This window comes from Ictidomys tridecemlineatus, chromosome 1, assembly GCF_052094955.1.
Source record: "Ictidomys tridecemlineatus isolate mIctTri1 chromosome 1, mIctTri1.hap1, whole genome shotgun sequence".
Taxonomy (NCBI): domain Eukaryota; kingdom Metazoa; phylum Chordata; class Mammalia; order Rodentia; family Sciuridae; genus Ictidomys; species Ictidomys tridecemlineatus.
This window is the reverse complement of record NC_135477.1, coordinates 31,103,571-31,122,727: the sequence shown is the minus strand read 5'-3', so window position 1 is coordinate 31,122,727 and position 19,157 is coordinate 31,103,571. Positions and strand designations below refer to the sequence as shown.

Genomic DNA, 19,157 nt, shown 5'->3' with positions numbered 1-19,157 from the left:
AACATAGTCCTTAGGTACATGCATAATAGAAAAGTAAACACTTTTATAATATTTAATGCACTATGTTTCACCATCTCTGAAGTAAAAGCTCATATACACTATTGTGCAGTCATTTACTATCTTGGAAACCACCCTGATGAAGTACAGGAATAAAAGTATATGTGCACATAGCATTTTTACATTAACAGTTCAAAAAATAATCTAAATATCACATAACTATAGAGATTTGAATAGGGAAATAATTTTGGCAATTATGGAATATCCAGATAATGTGACATTATGAGTGACATTTATTCATACTGCCTGTAAAAATATCTATAACAGTATATAAATGTCATCTCCAAATCCTAGCTACCTTAAACATACACATATGTAAGTATTCCTCTGTGTGTTCAAATATCACCAAATATACATATTCCCTTCTCATTTGCCTTAATTTGTCTAGGTCCTATTTGTCCATGTGCATGAGAGGGTAGTGTTTAACATTAGAGGGAAAAAGAAAAGGTATCCTTGGACAAACTGGCAAATTCAGATTTTACTTCATGTTATTTGTTCCCTCTGACTGGAACGATCTTTCCATGTTTCCTCCCTGTATGCGTACACATACATATACCTGTACATACATGAATAAACATGTACAACAAACACATGTACATGTGCACACATAATTATAATTTAATAACCATGGAAAAAGACAAAAGCCTATTGAACAAACTGTCAAGAAATCATTCCCCTAGAGAGTTACATAGAAGTGAGAGATGCATAAATTCTGTATTTTCTTTTAAATATTTTTTAAATCATAGAATAATTTCTTATTGTTAATTTTTACTAAAATAAACTATTTAATTTATAAGTTTCTTTGTATTTGGTATACACTGAAGATGCACTCTAGCTTATCATCTCAGAACTGTATTACAACAAGAATTTTATTAGATTTTCAACAGTGAGGTTTCTCTTATGCAGGAAGTTTGAACTGAATTTTGAAGGGTGGGGAAAATTAGAAGACACAGAGCTCATGGATGTTATTCCTCCTGTTAGGGCATACAGAATGATTGACACACCAGCCGTTGGGAGGGTGGGGGACTTGTTCAGATGAGGCTGTAGGGTTTCTTTCAGAAATTTGGCAACCTTCCCTTTCTTCAGACTGGAATGAAACAGAGTTCATAGGAGGGTGGTATAGAGCCTAGCCCAATTGTACTTGGGGTGGTGTCAATGTCTTTTGGATCAATCAGAGGTTTCAAGGTAAAATGCTGTAAAATGCTGGTCAGGATTAAAAACAGTTCCATGCGGGCCAGGCCCTCTCCCACACAAACTCTTTTTCCTAAAAATGACACACAAATCAATTATTAATTCTATTTCTGAGTTATCACACGAGGAGGCTTAAATAATACAGAATTAATGAATATATTAATCAATGAATAATTAATGCTTGGCTTCTATTCATCCACAAATCTGGTTTCTCTTCTTCCCTTTCTTCCTTTCCTTATGTCTATCTGTTTCCTGGAAACTAGCTTCTAGGGACAGTATTAAGCCAGGACCCAGTTCCTTAGAATTCGTACAACTGGGTGTTAAAGAGCTTAGAGTACTTAGTGCTTCAGTCCCACCCTCCCACTTCCGACTTCTGGCAGTGACTGTGTTTGTTCATCTACCAATACACCCATTTGCAGTTTAAGCATCCACTGTATCTTGGCTAAATGTCTATTTAGTTTCCAGGGACACCCTCCTTCCCTTGCACCTTCCAACCTGGGATGGAAACATCTTCTTGCTGATACTAGTCCCTAATAGCACACTTGGCCACTTCCCTTGTCCTGTGCACACCTCCGAAAACAGCCTCCTCATTAGACCCTTCAACTAACATTTTTGAGTGTTTGCCACCTGTTTCCTACAAAGACCCTTACAAATAAATTAAGACAAAATACTCAAATGTTATTTCCTGAAAAAAAAAATTTCCCTTACCCTCTAAATGCTCTTCCCCTGCCTCAAAAAGACCAGTCAGGAGCTCATCTCACTATGCTCTCACAGCAGCCTCTAGCATAGCATTGGTCACACTGCAACTTCATTGCCTGTGAATTAATCTTCTTCTTTCTTGGAGGGAAGATCTGTTTCTTATTCACTTTCGTATCCCTGGATCTCAGTGTGGGATTGCTACACATAAGGTGCTCAGTAATGTTATTGATTAAACTGACTTCTCAAGGTAACTGAGAAAATTCTTGGTAGAACTGGTCTTCTAGGAGCTCTTCAGAATCTCTGCAGGGTCAGGAAGCAGAATCAATGGGCAGAGCCTCCAACCCAATGAGAAAAACCTAACAACCTGAACATGCCTCTGGCCTCATAGAAATGGCAATTCGTGCAGGCCAGAGACAGAGAAGTCTCCCTTCTCACTTGACCCCTGGTGCACACATGAAAATGGAGCTTGCTTGCCTGCTGAGAAAGCCATGAAGTGGTCACTCTTCTTAAAGTTGCCACTTTCATCCAGAAAGTGGCCAGGGTCAAACTTCTGTGGGTTGGGAAACTCTTTTTCATCATACAGAAGAGAGGTCAGAGACACCATTATTTCTGTGCCCTTTCAGAAAGAGAAACACATGAATTAGTTTATAAATGAGTCATGGAACTTGAAAACAATTAGAAATCCCTCACCTAATCTTCTTATAGATCTTGTAGATGAGGGAGGAGAGTGGGAGGCACAAAAAGGAGAATTTATTTGCTCCATGTCACATAACAAATGAACAGCCAAGCCCAACAGATCTTAACCATGTAATGCCTGGTCCAGGGCCCTGTCCACTGACTGCAAGGCCATCCTCAGCAGGGTGTAGTCTGACACAGCATTTCCTGTGCAGAAGATCAAGGAAACTCCCTGAAGTGCATTGCTCTGGATGAATAAATTGCAATATTGTCTAACAGAGCTGATGTCACTGAAAATCCCACTTATTTTCTTGAGAACTGACTTGAAGTCTTCTTCGAACCTCAGTAGCTTGAATGTCCATATTCTTGAAAAACATTTAATTTCCCATCAAGATGAGAAACTGATAAGGATGCTGTGATGGTTTACATATGAGGCACCACAAAAGTTCACGTGTAAGGCAATGCAAGAAAGTATAGGGGTGAAATGAGTGGGTTATGAGAACATTAACCTAATCAGTACATGGATTAACTGGGTGGTAACTAGGCAGGTAAGGTATGGCTGAAGGAGGAGGGTCATTGAGGGAAAGCCGCTGGAATATATATTTTTCCCTGATCTGCTGATCTTAATCTCACTCTCTGCTTCCTGTCAAGTCCTGAGATGCCCTCCTCCATCACACCCTTCTGCCTTAATGTTCTGCCTCACCTCAGGCAAAGAGCAATAAAGTCGACCATATATAGACTGAGACCTCTGAAACCATGAGTCCCCAAATAAACTTTTCCTCCTCTAAAATTGTTCTTGTCAGGTCTTTTCTCAGAGTAGCAAAACAGCTGACTAAAACAGATGCCCTCCTGTTGGTATGTTCTTTTAATTGAATTGCGGCATATTCTTTTAGAAAGGAGAGAGAATTTCCAACTTCGACATTCAGTTTATTTTTCAGAGTCAATGGAATCTTTGCCTCTGTCTAATGAAGTTATGTTACCACATGTAAGTTGTCTAACATTTCAGTACTACATTTCCATCACTAGTAAAATGCAAACAACCCACCATAGTCTATTATAATTGACGTTAGGGAGGACATTGAACTTAGTGTCCTGCTAATGGAAGTGATGACTCTGCCACTGAGTTACACCCCCAGCCCAAAAAACTTTTTACATACATACTGCCACATGTGAAAGTGCTCAAGGAGAGAGATTTTATTACCATGATGATAATGATAAGTTTTCACAATATTTTGATATCTAAATGTAACCCATAAAGAAAAATGTCAATAAAAAAGACTCCATAATATCCTAGAATTATCACACAAGAACATCTAAATAGATGGATATTATGAATGTGCCCAAGTATTTAAAGAATAATTATAAAGAAATAAATAGTAGCTATTATGTCCCTATATAAAAGTAGATATGCTATTAAGTTCTATAAAGAAACAATAATAAGTAAATAAAAATTATAAAGTTGAAAAGAGCAGAAATTAAAATTTATTGGATAGTGTTAATATCAAGGAGACTGCAAAAGAATAAGTCAGCAAAGTTAAAGAAATGTTAATAGGGAAAAGTTGAGAGAATCCTATCAGATAATCTCTGATATAAATGCATATACCTACATATATTGTGGGGTGATCCCAAATGCAAAGGAACTGATTTTACCTCTAGGGCAAGCATGGTGGGGGACGGGGGGCGGATATTGGGTGACTATAATAATCAGTCTCACTGTCTTGAAGAACTAGTGACATGCTTCAGCTATGCTGTCCACACAGAAGCTGAAAAGAAAGGGGCTGAATCCCAGAAAAGAGAGGGCCAGACAAGAAGAGCCCTAAATTCTACATGTGAACTCTACAGAATCTCTGGGTCACTCTCAAATTAGACACTTGTTGGCCAAACTCCAACATCTGGGGAGAAATAAATCACCTTCCTGCCCCACAAAATTACAGATTAACAGCTAATTATAAAGACATTTTCAGGCAGACAAAACTATATCATTCTTTATCTTCAGCATTTAGAATTCAACAAATGTTATTCAACATTCTACAAGATAAAGAATATTGAAAATAAATACTTAGCATGAGAAATAGAGATTGTGCCACTGTTGTGGAAAGTGGGTGGATCACAATGTGACACAACCAGAAGAATATAGGCACTGCCATAAGCCAAGCAAAATCAGGCCTGTTATTAAATTGCTAAATTTAATAACATGGCAGCCATCTATGACCTGGATGAACACAGCATCACTAGAACAGAAGATAATTTTCAGTGGGTTGATGAATAGATGATCAATTGGGAAATGTTTACGTGGCTAGACCGAACCACTTTTTCTGGGAATTTTGAATTTGAGGAAATGGTTGAGAAAAGTTTGAGCAAAAGGGATTAGAGTTTAAGGATAGATCTTTCTTAAGATGTAAGAGATGTGAGTATGTTCAACTGCTGATAGAAAGGAGCCAGAAGAGAGGGAAAAGATGAAGATTAAGCAAGAAGGGGCTGGGGCTATAGCTCAGTTGGTAGAGTGCTTGCCTCACATGCACAAGGCCATAGGTTCAATCCCCAGCACCGCCCCAAAAAAAGAAAAAAGAAAAGAAAAAAAATGAAGAGGCAAGAAGAAATTATTATTTAAGGAAGATCTTTTTAAAAAGTAAGGAGAAAGGGGCTATGCAGCAGTTTAGAAGGGTTTACTTTAGATAAAAGGGGATTTCTTTCACAGTGACAGACATGAAAGAGAATTGTGTGGATGCAGCTAAGTGTGTGTATCTAGAGGAAGGGAATTGAGGGACTTCCTCCCAGTGCTCTGATTTCCTCTGTCAGGTGGAAGACCAAGTCACCTGGAATAAAGGAGCTGGTAGAGAGTTGGGGTTTTGAGGAAAATTCAAGGTTAAAAGAGTCATTGTGGCACGGGTGACCCAAGATGAGTAAAGTTATAAAACAGGGTTTCTGAGTACCTTTGAGACACATTCAGAATTGGTGAATATTATACCCATGTATTGTGGGTTCGTGATTATAAGACCAACCTGCTGGGTTGCAGAGTCTTCTCTGGCAGACTGGGTTCAATAGTTCAAGTCAGGGAGGAGGAAGGAGATTATTGGATCAAGCTCTTTATAAATAAGTGAATCAGAAAGCAGGGAGGGAGGGAGATGGGAATATAAGACACGGGTTAATTGGCAAGAATAATAAAACATACCTGGGAGAGCAAGGAAGCAGATTGCACTAACAACCAGGCAGAGGGTGGAGCTATCAGTATACTGAGGTTGCTACCATTATTCTATTTAGAAAATGTGTCAACAAACAAGAAAGAAAGGAGCACATGGACAGAGGGTGAGATGCCTGAGTTCCCTTAGAAGTTTAGGAAATTCACATTGGAATCGTTGACAGCCTAAGGTTCTTAAGGAGAAGCACAGATTAATTATCTCTTACCTTTGGAAAAACGTATTCTCTGAACTTAACGTCCTGAGTCACTGTATGAGGCAGGTTGATGGGAACGAGGTTAATGTACCTCTGGATCTCATGCAGCACAGCATCCGTGTAGGGCATGCGGCTCCTGTCCTGCATGCAGGGGCTGCGGTCTCTTCCAATCACTCGTTCAATCTCTTCCTGGACTTTAGCTGGAGAGGAAGAAATGATAATTTATATGAAATGACAAAGACGTGAAATAACTTTTATTTGATTTCTTAATCATTGTGGTGGAAGATAGGGAAATTATGGATCATTACCTCCATAAGGGAAAAATAGAAGTTTTAACTTCCTGGGGAAATTAGATGTCAATTAATTACCTAAATATATACACATATAAAACATAATTGTCCAACAAAGTTCAGCTTTCAAACCAGATTCTCTATTTTGTGTAGACTCAAAGATCTGGAATCTTAAAACGTCATTAAAAACCATGTAGTTTACCACTTTGTGTGTGCCAGCGTTTATTATAAATATTATTGTAAATTCCAAGAGGTTAAGAAGTACTCGGTGCAGTAAATGCTTAATAAAGAGAAGAACAGAATAAGATATTTGGTTGATTAAGCACAAGGGAACAGGAAGAAAATTAACATTTATTTAGAATGTAATATATGACAGACATACTGCACAATTCATTACAGTATAATTCCTCAAAAGAGCACTGTGTGTTGGGTATTATTTTGTTTAGTCTAGAAAGAAACCTGGCCAGAGAAGTAAGTGTATTTCCTAAAGACACCCAGGTAATATGTGGTCTTTCCCATATCATCCCTGTGAAACAACAGATAAGAGATCCGGAACATGGATAGGTAGTGAGGAGGCTGAAGTTACACAGCTGCTCACAAGTACAATCAGAATGTTAAGCCACCACTATTAGAGTCTAAACTCATTTTCCAGAGTATCAATGCCATGTTACCACTTTGGTCAGGTTACATTTATCTACCACCTGGAGAATGCAACTTTGTAATGGAGCATGTGGTAGCTGTAAAGAAGAAAAAAGGAATTTCAGACAAGGAATTTCACTTTTTGATTTAGGGGCTAAAGTTTTATCTAGAAGAAATGGGTCATATATATTGGTCAGGAACTACTTATAAAATCAGAATGGCATAGAATGGCACAGTAAGAGTTGTGATGGGAAGAAAGGAAAGGAAAACATATACAAACATGATGCAAAAGAAATCCAAATGGAAGTGATGGGGAAACATGACACAATAACATCTTGTGAAGTACACACAAGATTTAAAGGTTTGTAAAATAATACATACTGTTTCTGCTCATATTCAGCATAGGTTTTGCAAAAGCTCATGAGAGAGTATATGTCATGTGAAAGAAACACAGGAGCACCATATCTCACAATGCACACTAGTAAAGGAAGATTAAGGTTTTGCTTTTATTTTCCCTATAAACAATGGGAGGGTAGAAGGACCTAAAACAAAGTGCTGATATCATGGAGGTAAGTCTCATGAGGTTTATTTCTACTGAATGTGTTGCAATGCATGAGATCAAAGTCATGATATAGCAATGAAGGAAATGTCCTCGTAGATGAGGATACAACACAAAAGAGGTGGGAAAATGAAAAAGCTGCATTTGCAAGAGAAGTTATATTTGTGAGGAAATTTTTATTTTTCTAAAACGGCAAAGAAAGGGTTTTTTAAATTGGGGTACAATTATTTTTTAGTTGGAGAGTTAGCCTTTCTGATTGAGAAATATTGTAAGTTTCTTGAGCAAATCCCTACATTGTTAATGCATTTGAGTATAAATATCTTTTGACAAAGGTATATTTATCTGGACATGGAAGACACATCAAAAGAGATTTTTGCAGAGAAAGAAAGAGGCTATCTCTTCGGTTTGGGAGTTGGAGTTTTATCTAGAACAAAGGGGTCATATAAAGTGGTCAGAAACTACTTATAGGATGTCCAGATCCTTTGACAAATGTTACTGCATCTGTCCCAAACCAAATCAAGGATTCTGCACCATAGCAAGAATAACAACCATGGCCCTTCTGATCTGTGTTGTTTAAACATTTCATTCTTTTTCCAGTGATCTAATTTCAATTGAATCCATCCAGTGGTAGGAAAAAGTACAAATGATGAAAGTATCTCTAGCACATTATCTATGCAGGTAAACAGTGGAACAGTGTTGTCTGCTAATACCTACCTGGACTTCAATCTGCCTGTCATCTGTGCTCATACCTGAGACCTCAGGATGCTTCAACAGGAGCAAGAGTCCATATTTCATTGTGGTGCTTGTTGTCTCTGTTCCTGCACTAAACAGATCCCAGGTGGTGACGATCAGGTTGTCCATGGTAAAGTCAGACTGTTTGTTATGTTTTTCCTAGAAATGATGTGTGATAGTTTCTTGGTAAATAAAATATCTTCCAGGTAACATAAAATAATTCAATATAACATAAGTATTTGGTAAATTAAGGCAGACATTAATGCTATAGCTGAAGGTGAAGAAAGAAGAATATTAGAATTCCCTTAAACTGTTAAAATAAAACCAGTTACAAACTTCTAAGTCCTCACTTTCCCACCCACTAGAGTAAATCAGTTACCCCGTAATGTCTTGCAAACGTAATTTTTATTATGTCATCCACTGCTACTCCCTGTCTGTTTCATCATGTCGAAATCTACCCTTCAGACCTCCAGTGGTACACACACCCCAACTTCATCACTATTCTCAATTTCATCAGTCATCATACCCACCACCATTTCTCAGTTAAAATCAAGTTAAATTTACCTCCTCAAAATTTCCACACACTTAACCACTACAATTATCATTCCTTGGAACTATTTTACCCTCCCTGTTAATCTAAGGCAGAGTTTCCTCAAAACCTACCTCAACTGTGAAGTCTCCTGCAATCTCTCCAAAGGTAAGCCTCCCCAGATTTCTATCTATTCCTGTGTCCAACTAATTGTTAGGCCTTCCATTCATGGATGGTTTCTTGTTTGGTTGTTTTGTTTTGTTTTTTGGTACTGGGGATTAAACCCAATGGTGTTTTACCACTGAGGTGCACCAAAAGCCTTTTTTATTTTTTAGTTTGAGACAGGATCTTGATAAATTGCTGAGGGCCTCACTAAGATGCTGAGGCTGCCTTGAACTTGTGAGCCTCCTACCTCAGCCTCTCAAACTGCTAGAATTTCAGGCATGCACCACTACCCCTGGCTCATGGAGGTGATTTTATGAACAGTGACATTATCATCAGTCTTGAACATGTGACTGTATATGTGTATCAATTCACCCCCAAATAAAGAACAGCCTTTATCATGGTAAATACAAATCCTTTCATGTCATTTCACCACTGAGAATTTTAAAATATCGCAAGACACTCAATGATTTGCATTAACAGAAGGTTGCACAAGCAATGGAAAAACAAAGCTCATCTTTGAGTGACATTACCCACAAGCATGAGATATAAAGACAGAGTCACATTATACCTTTTCCATTTTAATCAGGAAATAGTCAATAAAGTCCTGAGGGTTATTGATGTCCAGAGATTCTTGATGCTCTTTTACTTTCTCCATAATAAACTTTTTTTGGTTAGCAATGATTTTAAAGAGCTCATTATGACTTCCTGGGAAATAATGTAAACTAGGGAAAAAATTATAGAGCTGAAAGAAGAAAAAAATCCTTCATTAACTCAAGAAGCATTTATAAGCCCTTATTAGATGTCACCCACTTTGCTACATGCTGAGTACAAATGAGTAAGACCCACTTCCTACACTAAAACATACATGGAATTTAAAGGAGAGGACACAAATAAAATGTCTGTGGTTAACAAATGTACAGAAATTTAGATTTCAGATGTAGCTCACTGGTTGTTTTGCCAAAGCTACTTTCAGAAATACTTAATACCTCTGGATGCTAAATGAAGGGGTAGGCTACTTGTTCTCTGAGATTTTTCCCAGATAGAGCATATGATGACCTTATGAATCCACACAGAATTTCAGTTGCTAATGAGTGTTCAACACAATCTACTAGAATTTTTTGACAGTGTACCATACCATAGTAAGAAATACATTTTACATCATCAAGCTCTATACTTATAGATTTTTTTTAAAAAAAGTTTCTCAAATGAATTTTCTAAAATGAATTACTCTATTACTGTATTTTTCTTTCTGTTTTACTTCATGTTATAAATTTCATTTGAACTATTAAATTAACCTCATATCTCACAAACAGTTTACAAATAATAGCTTTATAAACATCACTTTAGCCATTTTGAAATAGGGCCGAGGGATGAGGTAGGTATGGGCAATAAATTAGCTAGAAAATTATTTTGTAACTGAAGGAAAACCTAAATCAACACTCTAGCTCCACATACTTATAATCCACTTTAAAAATTGTGAATTCTGGAGGTGATATCATTCATCTCCCACTATCCGAAGGTTCCGAAACTGAAGCCACTTAACAGGTTAAAACTGTTCTGTGAAAGTTGCCTTTTGCTCTTCTCCCCTGTTCAGTGTCTTAATGATTGAATGGTTGACTACAGGGGAATTGTAGCAGCAATAATGGCTACGTCATTTTGTCATATTTCACCCTGTCTTGAAAACTGTCCCTTCAAAAGTCGTTCTTTGTCTATTCCCTTGCCCAGCATTATGATTTCTAAACAAAACCATCTTTAAGGGACTGACTGAACTGCTGGAGGCAACTATTGCAAGAAAAAGGAATAAGAAAAATACAGGTTCCAAGACCTTCTAACCAGTTCTCTTTCTTTAGTTTTTCAGAATCTGGAACATCAGTGTATGGGCTAAAGATTTGCTAATCCAGCTCCTTAAATAAAAAGTGGAATCTCATTTAACTTGCAGGAAAATAAAGTGTCTGCCTAAAGAATTCTAAGGACTGGCCTAGGAGATGCAAGTTGGTTATTATCACAAAGATGTTCCAGTAAAACAGAAGGAAACACCCCTAAGGGAGGCAGATGGTTAATGAACCTGCATGTATGACTCGGCATGTAGCCTTGAAGTCTGTGATCCCCTCTCCTGCTCAGGAAAGTCTTTTTGCACCAGAGTTCTCTAGGATGAACTTTTTTTTTTCATTTTTTTATTAGTTGCTCAAAACATTATAATGATCTTGACATATCATACATTTGATTCAAATGGGGTATGAATTCTTTATTTTTAAGGTATCACAGCCCCCCACCTCCATTTTCTCAGGATGGTATCCCTTGAGTAAACCAGATTTCCTTCCCATCAACTCTTATCTCCCAAGTATTGGCTTTTAAGTAGTGAGCAGATGGACTTGGATCCAATGATAATTTCACATTTAAATAGAACTGGATCTTACCTGTATCCAGGGAGTGCTTACAAGTCGGAAATTTTCATGAAAATAGTGAATCAAGGTATGAAATTTCTCATCACCATAGTCAAAACGATTCTGGAAAATGACAGAGGCGATCACATTGCAGGGAACACAGGACAGAAGGAAGGTAGGATCACATGGAGATCCTAAAAACAATGGAAATTAGAAGTTAGGACACAATTCTCATATAAATCTTAAATGTATGATTTAAAATAACTTGGAAGGGTGAACTTCCTAGACAGGCCATTATCACTACAAACTCCACATGCTTAAAAATCAATTCATTGTTTTTCCCCAAACAAAAGTGACTAATAAGCTCCAGTTTGTTTGTTAATTTCCATTCCCAGGTATCTGACTCCTTTCATTATTTTCCAAATGTTCTAACTCACAAAAAGAAAAATTCATGAAAATCATTTTATGTAGACACTTTCTCATGCTGCCTGTAGAAAACTGTGCTTGCCTAGCACATGTGAGGTATTGGGTTTGATCCTCAGCACCACATTAAAATAAATAAATAAAACAAGGTATTATGTCCATCTACAACTAAAAAGCAAAAAATACAAAAAAAATATTAAGTTTAAAAAAAAAGAGGGAACTTGAAATTGTATTTAACACAACACTCCTTGGAAATCCAAGTATAATTTTCTTATAGAAGAGAGTAATAAGAAATAAATTCAGTCATACTCAGATATTTGAAAAAAATCCACTATAATTTTGAAAGCAGGTTTCCTACATAATAAAGAATACAACTTCTTTTTTTTTTCTTTTTTTTTTTTTTTGTACTGAGGGATTAAGCCAGGGGTGCTTAACCACTGAGCCACATCCCCAGCACTTTTTATTTTTTTTATTTTGAGGCAGGGTCTCACTAAGTTGCATAGGGCCTTGCTAAATTGCTGTCGGAAATTTTCATGAAAATAGTGAATCAAGGTATGAAATTTCTCATCACCATAGTCAAAACGATTCTGGAAAATGACAAAGGCGATCACATTGCAGGGAACACAGGACAGAAGGAAGTTCAAGGAGGCTGACCTTGAACTTCCAGTCCTCCTGTCTCAGCCTTCTGAGCCACTGGGATTACAGACATGCACCACGCACCACCACACCCAGCAATCTCCATTTTTTTTTAATGTTTGATAGTCCATAGCTATTAAGTTTTATTCCTTTGTCTTCCTCTTCTACCCACATCTATACAAGCGGATTAAAAATCCCAAGTGCTCACTCCTTTGGCACAAGCAGGAAGTTTAATCCATGCAAGTCCTGCCCTGCACAGGGACCCCATCCTGGCCACAGCTCCAAAAAAACATCATGAAACCCTCAAGCCAGTATCACTTACCTTCTTTCTCACACCATTTTCAGAACTGCTTGGGAATCACTGTCTTCCCAGAAAGCACCATGACATAATAATAAAACTTTCATATCCTATCAGCCTGTGTCACAGCATTAGTCTGCACCCTGCCTCTGTGCAGTGACAACACAGCCCTATAACGCCACAAGGAAACAATTAGCTCAATCGAAAAGTAGAAGTTTCAAAGACACACTGTTTTTTCTCAATCTATGGAAGACATTTCCAACAGTTAGCATCATCCGATGTTGAAATGGGTGTCCCCAAGAGTCTGAGGTCCCCAATAGTAGGTGGAATGAGGCAGAATGCCAGTCACCATAGGTCTGAAAGCTGAGAAAAGGTCATGGTCACCATAGGAAAGTGGAACCCATCAATGTAAATTCTATTTGAAATACAAAGTAAGTCCAGTCATGGTGGTACCCGCCTGTAAATCCCAGCTACTTCAGAGGCTGAAGAAGGAGAATCACAAGTTCAAGGCCAGTTCATGCAACTTAAGGAGACACAATCTCAAAATAAAAGAGTAAAATGGGCTAGGGATGTAGCTCAGTGACAAAGCACCCCTGCACTCCATTCTCAGTAGGACAAAAGACAAAGAAAAGAAATGCAAATGAAGTATAAAAAAAGTCACTTCCTATTTAATATGTATTAAAAACCAAGTTATTTTGCTAATTCCATTTCCAAAATTTTATTCTAAGGAAATAGTCAAAGATCTGCAATGTTTTGTATAAATTTCATTTTTTTGGATTAATAGCACCAAAGACCAGCAATAACTCATCTGACCAAAAGTAGAAGGCTGGCTAATTAAATTATGGTACATTGGAAATAAGAGAATTCAGTTAATGTCTTGAGAGTACTTTAAAATCAAATATACAAGACTATCAACTCGATATATTATATCTAAAATAAGTTTACAGAACAATATGCACAGTATATGCCCCTATTCTCATTCCTTTCCTTCCTGCATAATAGGTATCAAAAAATGTTCATTGGCACTCTTAATCCATTTCCAAAAATTTATTCTAAGAATGAAACTAGATTTATATAAATAAACACAACAGCGATTCACCATAGGAATAAAGTATTATTAATTTAATAATGTGCTTTAAAATATTTAAATAATAAGGTTCTAAAACAACCTATGCCTTATGATCCTGACCTTACCCCTTACTGCCTGATCTCCTGCCCACTCTTTCTCCTCCTTTCCCCTGTCCCCCAGGCCTGTAGGTGCATACACACATCCATACACTGAGATTTGTACAGTGGCTGCTTCCCCCTTCTCTCCTACACTCTTCCATATGAGACAAATCGCACCATGCACATTGAAAGAATTGGGTGGACTCTGTAACGTTTCTTAAGAAGTTACTAGAAAAGTTACTTAGATTTAAAGTTAGTATGGCCAAGACTGCTAGTTAATTCCCAAAATGCATGTTCTCATCTTCTTCCTCTGGACATAATTAATCACATTTTTCAGTTTATCTCACAGTTAGGTGTGACCCTGTTTGTTACCAAGATAGAGCCCATGGAATAGGAAGAAATTTTCTGTGACACATCCATGCAGGACCTAAATGTTATTTACTGTTTTCCTTGGTCTTTTCTCCTTCCACTACCAAAGAGATGAATATTGCTTGACATTGAAAGCCAAAGGGTAATGATATTAAAGACCTGTCAACCCTAAAAGTGGCTATGCCCCTCACCACTCCACTTCTTACTACTGTCACCTGAGCAAAAAGTAAATTTCTAGTTTACTTGGTACTCCATATCCTTATCTAAAATTCTACTTGTAATAGCAATTAGTCTACCTTATTACTGTTAATTATACAAATAATTATACACACCGTTGGTTTTTTTTAATTCATCTATCAGACACAAGGCTTCCTCTTTAATTCGGTCTTCTATGGTTTTCTTCCCCATCCCCATATTCCGCAAAACCGTGAGGGAGAAACGTCGAGTTTGCTTCCATATTTCACCATTGCTGAAAACAATTCCTATCAAGACAAAAGGAAAAAGAGCACAGATGAATATCCTCCACGGTCTTGAGTTCTACCGGAGTACTCATCTCACTCATCTCAGGAAATGACAGTGACACGTAACCAGGAATGTAAATATAGTGGTGGCAGCTTCAGAAATTCCCATTAAGCCCCACCTCACCTGCCACCTCTTGTCACCTAACCTAGTATTTGACTGTCAAGACACTTGATCTTACATATTATTAAGCTCTTCTTCACCCATCAGCTCCTCAAAATCTCAGAACAATTCTGTGAATCAGTGTTCTGTCCCCATTATACTGGAAAGAATGTTGATGATTATGGGAATAAAATGCTTGCTGTTATGATCACACAGTTAATAAATCATAGTGAGGGCTGGGGATGTGGCTCAAGCGGTAGAGCGCTCGCCTGGCATGCGTGCGGCCTGTGTTCAATCCTCAGCACCACATACAAACAAAGATGTTGTGTCCACCGAATACTAAAAAATAAATATTTAAATAAATAAATAAATAAATAAAACAGAGTGAGTACAAAACATAAGACTCTTCAGGCATGACTTTTATGATTGTAAGTGAATTTTAGGAGAATCATCAAGAGGTGGCAATTCTCAAGAGAATGTGAGACAACTCTTCTGCATTTAAAGGAATCTCCTTATAATCTATTCCTCACAAAAAGGAAATAGTCATGGACTATTAAGATAGCTCTTCGCATCTTAATACCCACCTCTACTTGTTTAATCTCTTTCACGTAATGTGGTCTTAGCATCAGTAAGTTCAAAATCAGACTTCCAAACTTAAGACAAGATACAGAGGAGAAGGGAAAGGGGGACAAAATTATAGGCAATTTGCATAGGAAGCTCTTAGCACACAATGTAGAGAAGAAAAGGATCATTTATCTGTGTGTTCCAGAACCCAGTGATCCACCAGAAAGCTAAATAATTTAAAGTCAGCTCCCAAACTGGACAGGTCAACTATAGACAGTCCCCAATTTAACAGTGTTTTAATCTCTGATTTTTTTTACTTTATAATAGTGCAAAATGGACACATATTCAGTAGAAATCACACTTCAAATTTTGAATCTTTAATTTTTTCTCAGGCTATTGACATGCAGTGCTGATCCTTAGCAGCCCCAGTTGGCCAGGGCTCCCAGTCAGCCTTGCAATCATGGAGGTAAATGGTTGATGCTAGACTATGATGTTAGTGTACAAAATGTATTTTAACTTAGAATATTTTCAGCTTAGATGAGTTTATAGGGATATAACCACATCATAAATCAAGGAGCATCTGTACTTAAGTTTTTAAAAAAGCTTTTATAATTTCAATCCAATGTATAATCCCTATGCATTTCTCCTTGATCCTTTTATCAGAGCATATCTGTGCTTTATGCTTTGTATTCTATTGGATTTGAATACTTCTTAGGTTTTTTAGAAGAATAAAAGATTAAAGCAGGTCTGGAAATAGTCCAAACCCGCAATGATTCCATGAATACTAACCAGGCTTCTAACAGAGCCTCATAGATCCATGCTTCAGTCCAAGAAGCAAAATATTTGGTGAATAGAATGCTATAGTCATTACCTCCCCTGCTCTCTTTCAGTCACTTGCTCGTAATATCAACTGGCCATAATTAAATTAAAAGTGTCTTAAGCACAAATTCATAGAGCATTAGTGGTCAGATGGTTTACTTTCACTGAATTTAAAGTTTCATGAGGACATTATGTCACATTCATAAATTTTGGAAATGAGATAACAACACCTTAGAGAAAATTTATTTATTAGAGATTATTAGAGGTCAGGAAGGAGCAGAGGAGGTGGATAAAAGAAGGATGGATTTCATCAGTCCAGATTGCATGCATATTTTGAAATACCACACCAAAACCCATTATTATGTACAATTAATATATGTTGATTCAAAATTTAATAAAACTTTAAAACAATTTATTCATAGGCTTCATTTAGAATTTTGAAATGTGTATTTCATAAAATTTTCTCAAGTGCTTCTAATTTCTCAATTTCTTCACCTGTTTGGATTCTTGCAACTTATCAACCCAAGGACATTCCCCCCAAAAACAATCATACCTAATCCTTGGAAAATGTGGTCAATCACTGGGTAACTGCCTCTGCCAGAAAACTCCTCTGCCCGATCAATCAGAGCTTCCTTTACAGCTTCATATCCATATAATACCACAGTGGGCTTCATGCCAAAGTGCACAGTAAATACAGGGCCATAATCTTTTGCTAGCTGGAAAAGAAGCAGGAGATGCAGAAAAGTGAGAATTTCAATACTTAAATGTAAAGAACTAAAAGAAATATTTTTATTTGTACAGTCTCATTAGTACCATTATAAAGGAATTATGAAGGAATTCAACTTTTAGAACCATTAATTTAATAAGAAAATACATTTAAATGGTACTTATCATGATACTATTAGTAAGATTGCTATTGTTATTATTCAGCTCCAATTATGTGACAGAGACTATATTATGCATCTGTTTATATGACTTAATAAACTTTTCCTGCAAACCTAGAATTGCATCAATTTCAACCTTCCTGACTATACTTATAATAAAATTATTTCTCTTACTGTTTAAAAAAGTTCCTCCAAATTGCCCCATGTATACATGTTTACACTGATAATCATCCTTGTTATTCATTTTCAATATCATCCTTTTAGCACCAAAGATCTGTACATTTTACTAATACGGGAAAACTTGGCAAACTAGTCATAGTATCTGCCTACTCTCCAGACTGCAAATTCTATAATGCAACGCTTTTAAAATTTTCATTTACCATTAAAAATCCCCTGTATTCAACTACAATGGTGCCTAATGCAAAGTAGTCATTAATTATTGCTAAGTGTATGATATACTCAGATAACCCATGCAAAATCATTATTATTTACATCTTAAGGAAATGGAGCTCAAAGCTCAGAGAAATCTTAAAACCTGCCTAAAGCCGTGAATTAACAAATGGGTAAAACAGATGCTGACACAATCTTGATCCAGAACCCAAGGCACAGGAAGAAGGAGCTTCTAGGGCAATGCTACAGCAAGGGAGCTATCTCTGGGAAAAGATAAGTTTCAGATAATTCCTTTGGAGAGGTATCACTATGTAAACTTGGGGCAGAAAGTTGTTGATTTCTTAAGTTGGTAAATGTAATAGGAATTGTCAGAATTCCTGAGCCCTTAGTCACTTCTTTGACTTCAAGTTGATATGTGCTTCAGGAAAATTTAGTGTTGGAGCTCTGTAAGTCAGTAGATTTTGCTAAAACTGAAAACAGTTTCGTTCCCATTAGAGGTCATCAAAGAATAAATACTAAAATAGAGACCTAGGTCACAATAAAGATAGAGAATTCCTGCTTTTGACAATTTCAACAGTCACCTCATAGATGCCATTTTCTTCTAGTTATATACATTCAAAAAATCATATCCAGGTAGCCAGTGGATACTCCCCTTTAAAACATGGCACCCAAGACCATATTTTATTTAGCTCTAAGGCTATGTTATTCACTTGTTGCAACGAAATTGAAAGAGAATCAATCATACTTACAATGCTTAAGGATTTGGCAATATTCTTAATATCTAACTGTAGAACATTTCCAATGATTGGAAGAGGAGTGGGGCCAGGTGGGAGCTTCCCTTTGGCATGCCTTCGATTCCACAGGGAAAAAAGAATCAAACAAGAAAGACAAACCACCAAGACAATGAAGAGAGCCATCGGTAAGCTGCACAAATGCAACTGGAAGCTTAGACTCCAGTGATTCTATAAATATAGTGGGTTCTTGTCAACAAACTTGTGTGCCCTTTGCACTTTCGGTAAATGTTGTCTATCTTCAGTACACTTTGGCCTGCTGGTAGAAATGAGAACAAACATAAGACGCTAAGTACTGATAAATTCCTGTTTTAACTGTCATTCCAACTAAAACAATTAAAGTTGAAAACTATAATTGATTTCAACATGGCTTCAGCCTATGAAATTGACAAAATTATAAGAATATCCCACCAGGCACAATAGGATACACCTATTATCTCAGATAATTCAGAGGCTGAGGCAGGACGATCACAAGTTCTAGGTCCATCTGGGCAACTTAGCAAGACCCTGTTTCAAAATAAACTTTAAAAGGGAAGGGCCTGGAGCTCAGAGGGCTGGGCTCAATCCCCAGTACCACAAGGCAAAAAAAAAAAAAAAAATGATATCCCTTCTGTTAAAGTCATCCTCATACAAGCAGAAGAAACAAACATTCTCTCAGTGACTTTTACCAGAAGATACCAGATAGACAATTGATGGGAATCTACCCCGTAACCCCGTAATGGAAAGAAACTGCCTGAACACAACAGAGGAAAGCCCCCTGGCTGTGCCCCTCCTCAGTTTCCTTGAATATCCATTCCCGTCAGGGTCCTGTAGTCCTAGCCTGCATTGCCTGCTCTTCCCTGGGGAAGAAATAGACTCCAGTTATTCAACCCTGCAAATATT

The 19,157-nt window shown here is 37.2% G+C and overlaps 1 protein-coding gene across 1 annotated transcript; it reads right to left on the bottom strand.

The window, feature by feature from the left end:
- Positions 1 to 908: 908 nt before the first annotated feature.
- On the bottom strand, positions 909 to 18,433 carry LOC101976375 (cytochrome P450 2C21). Its single transcript, XM_005335297.4, has 9 exons — positions 18,234 to 18,433; positions 16,764 to 16,926; positions 14,539 to 14,688; positions 11,347 to 11,507; positions 9,498 to 9,671; positions 8,253 to 8,394; positions 6,028 to 6,215; positions 2,422 to 2,563; positions 909 to 1,321 (listed from the first exon to the last, which is right to left on the bottom strand). The coding sequence occupies exons 1-9, from the start codon at positions 18,399 to 18,401 to the stop codon at positions 1,140 to 1,142; spliced, it is 1,470 nt and encodes a 489-aa protein (XP_005335354.2). The 5' UTR covers positions 18,402 to 18,433; the 3' UTR covers positions 909 to 1,139.
- Between the last annotated feature and the right edge of the window lie 724 nt (positions 18,434 to 19,157).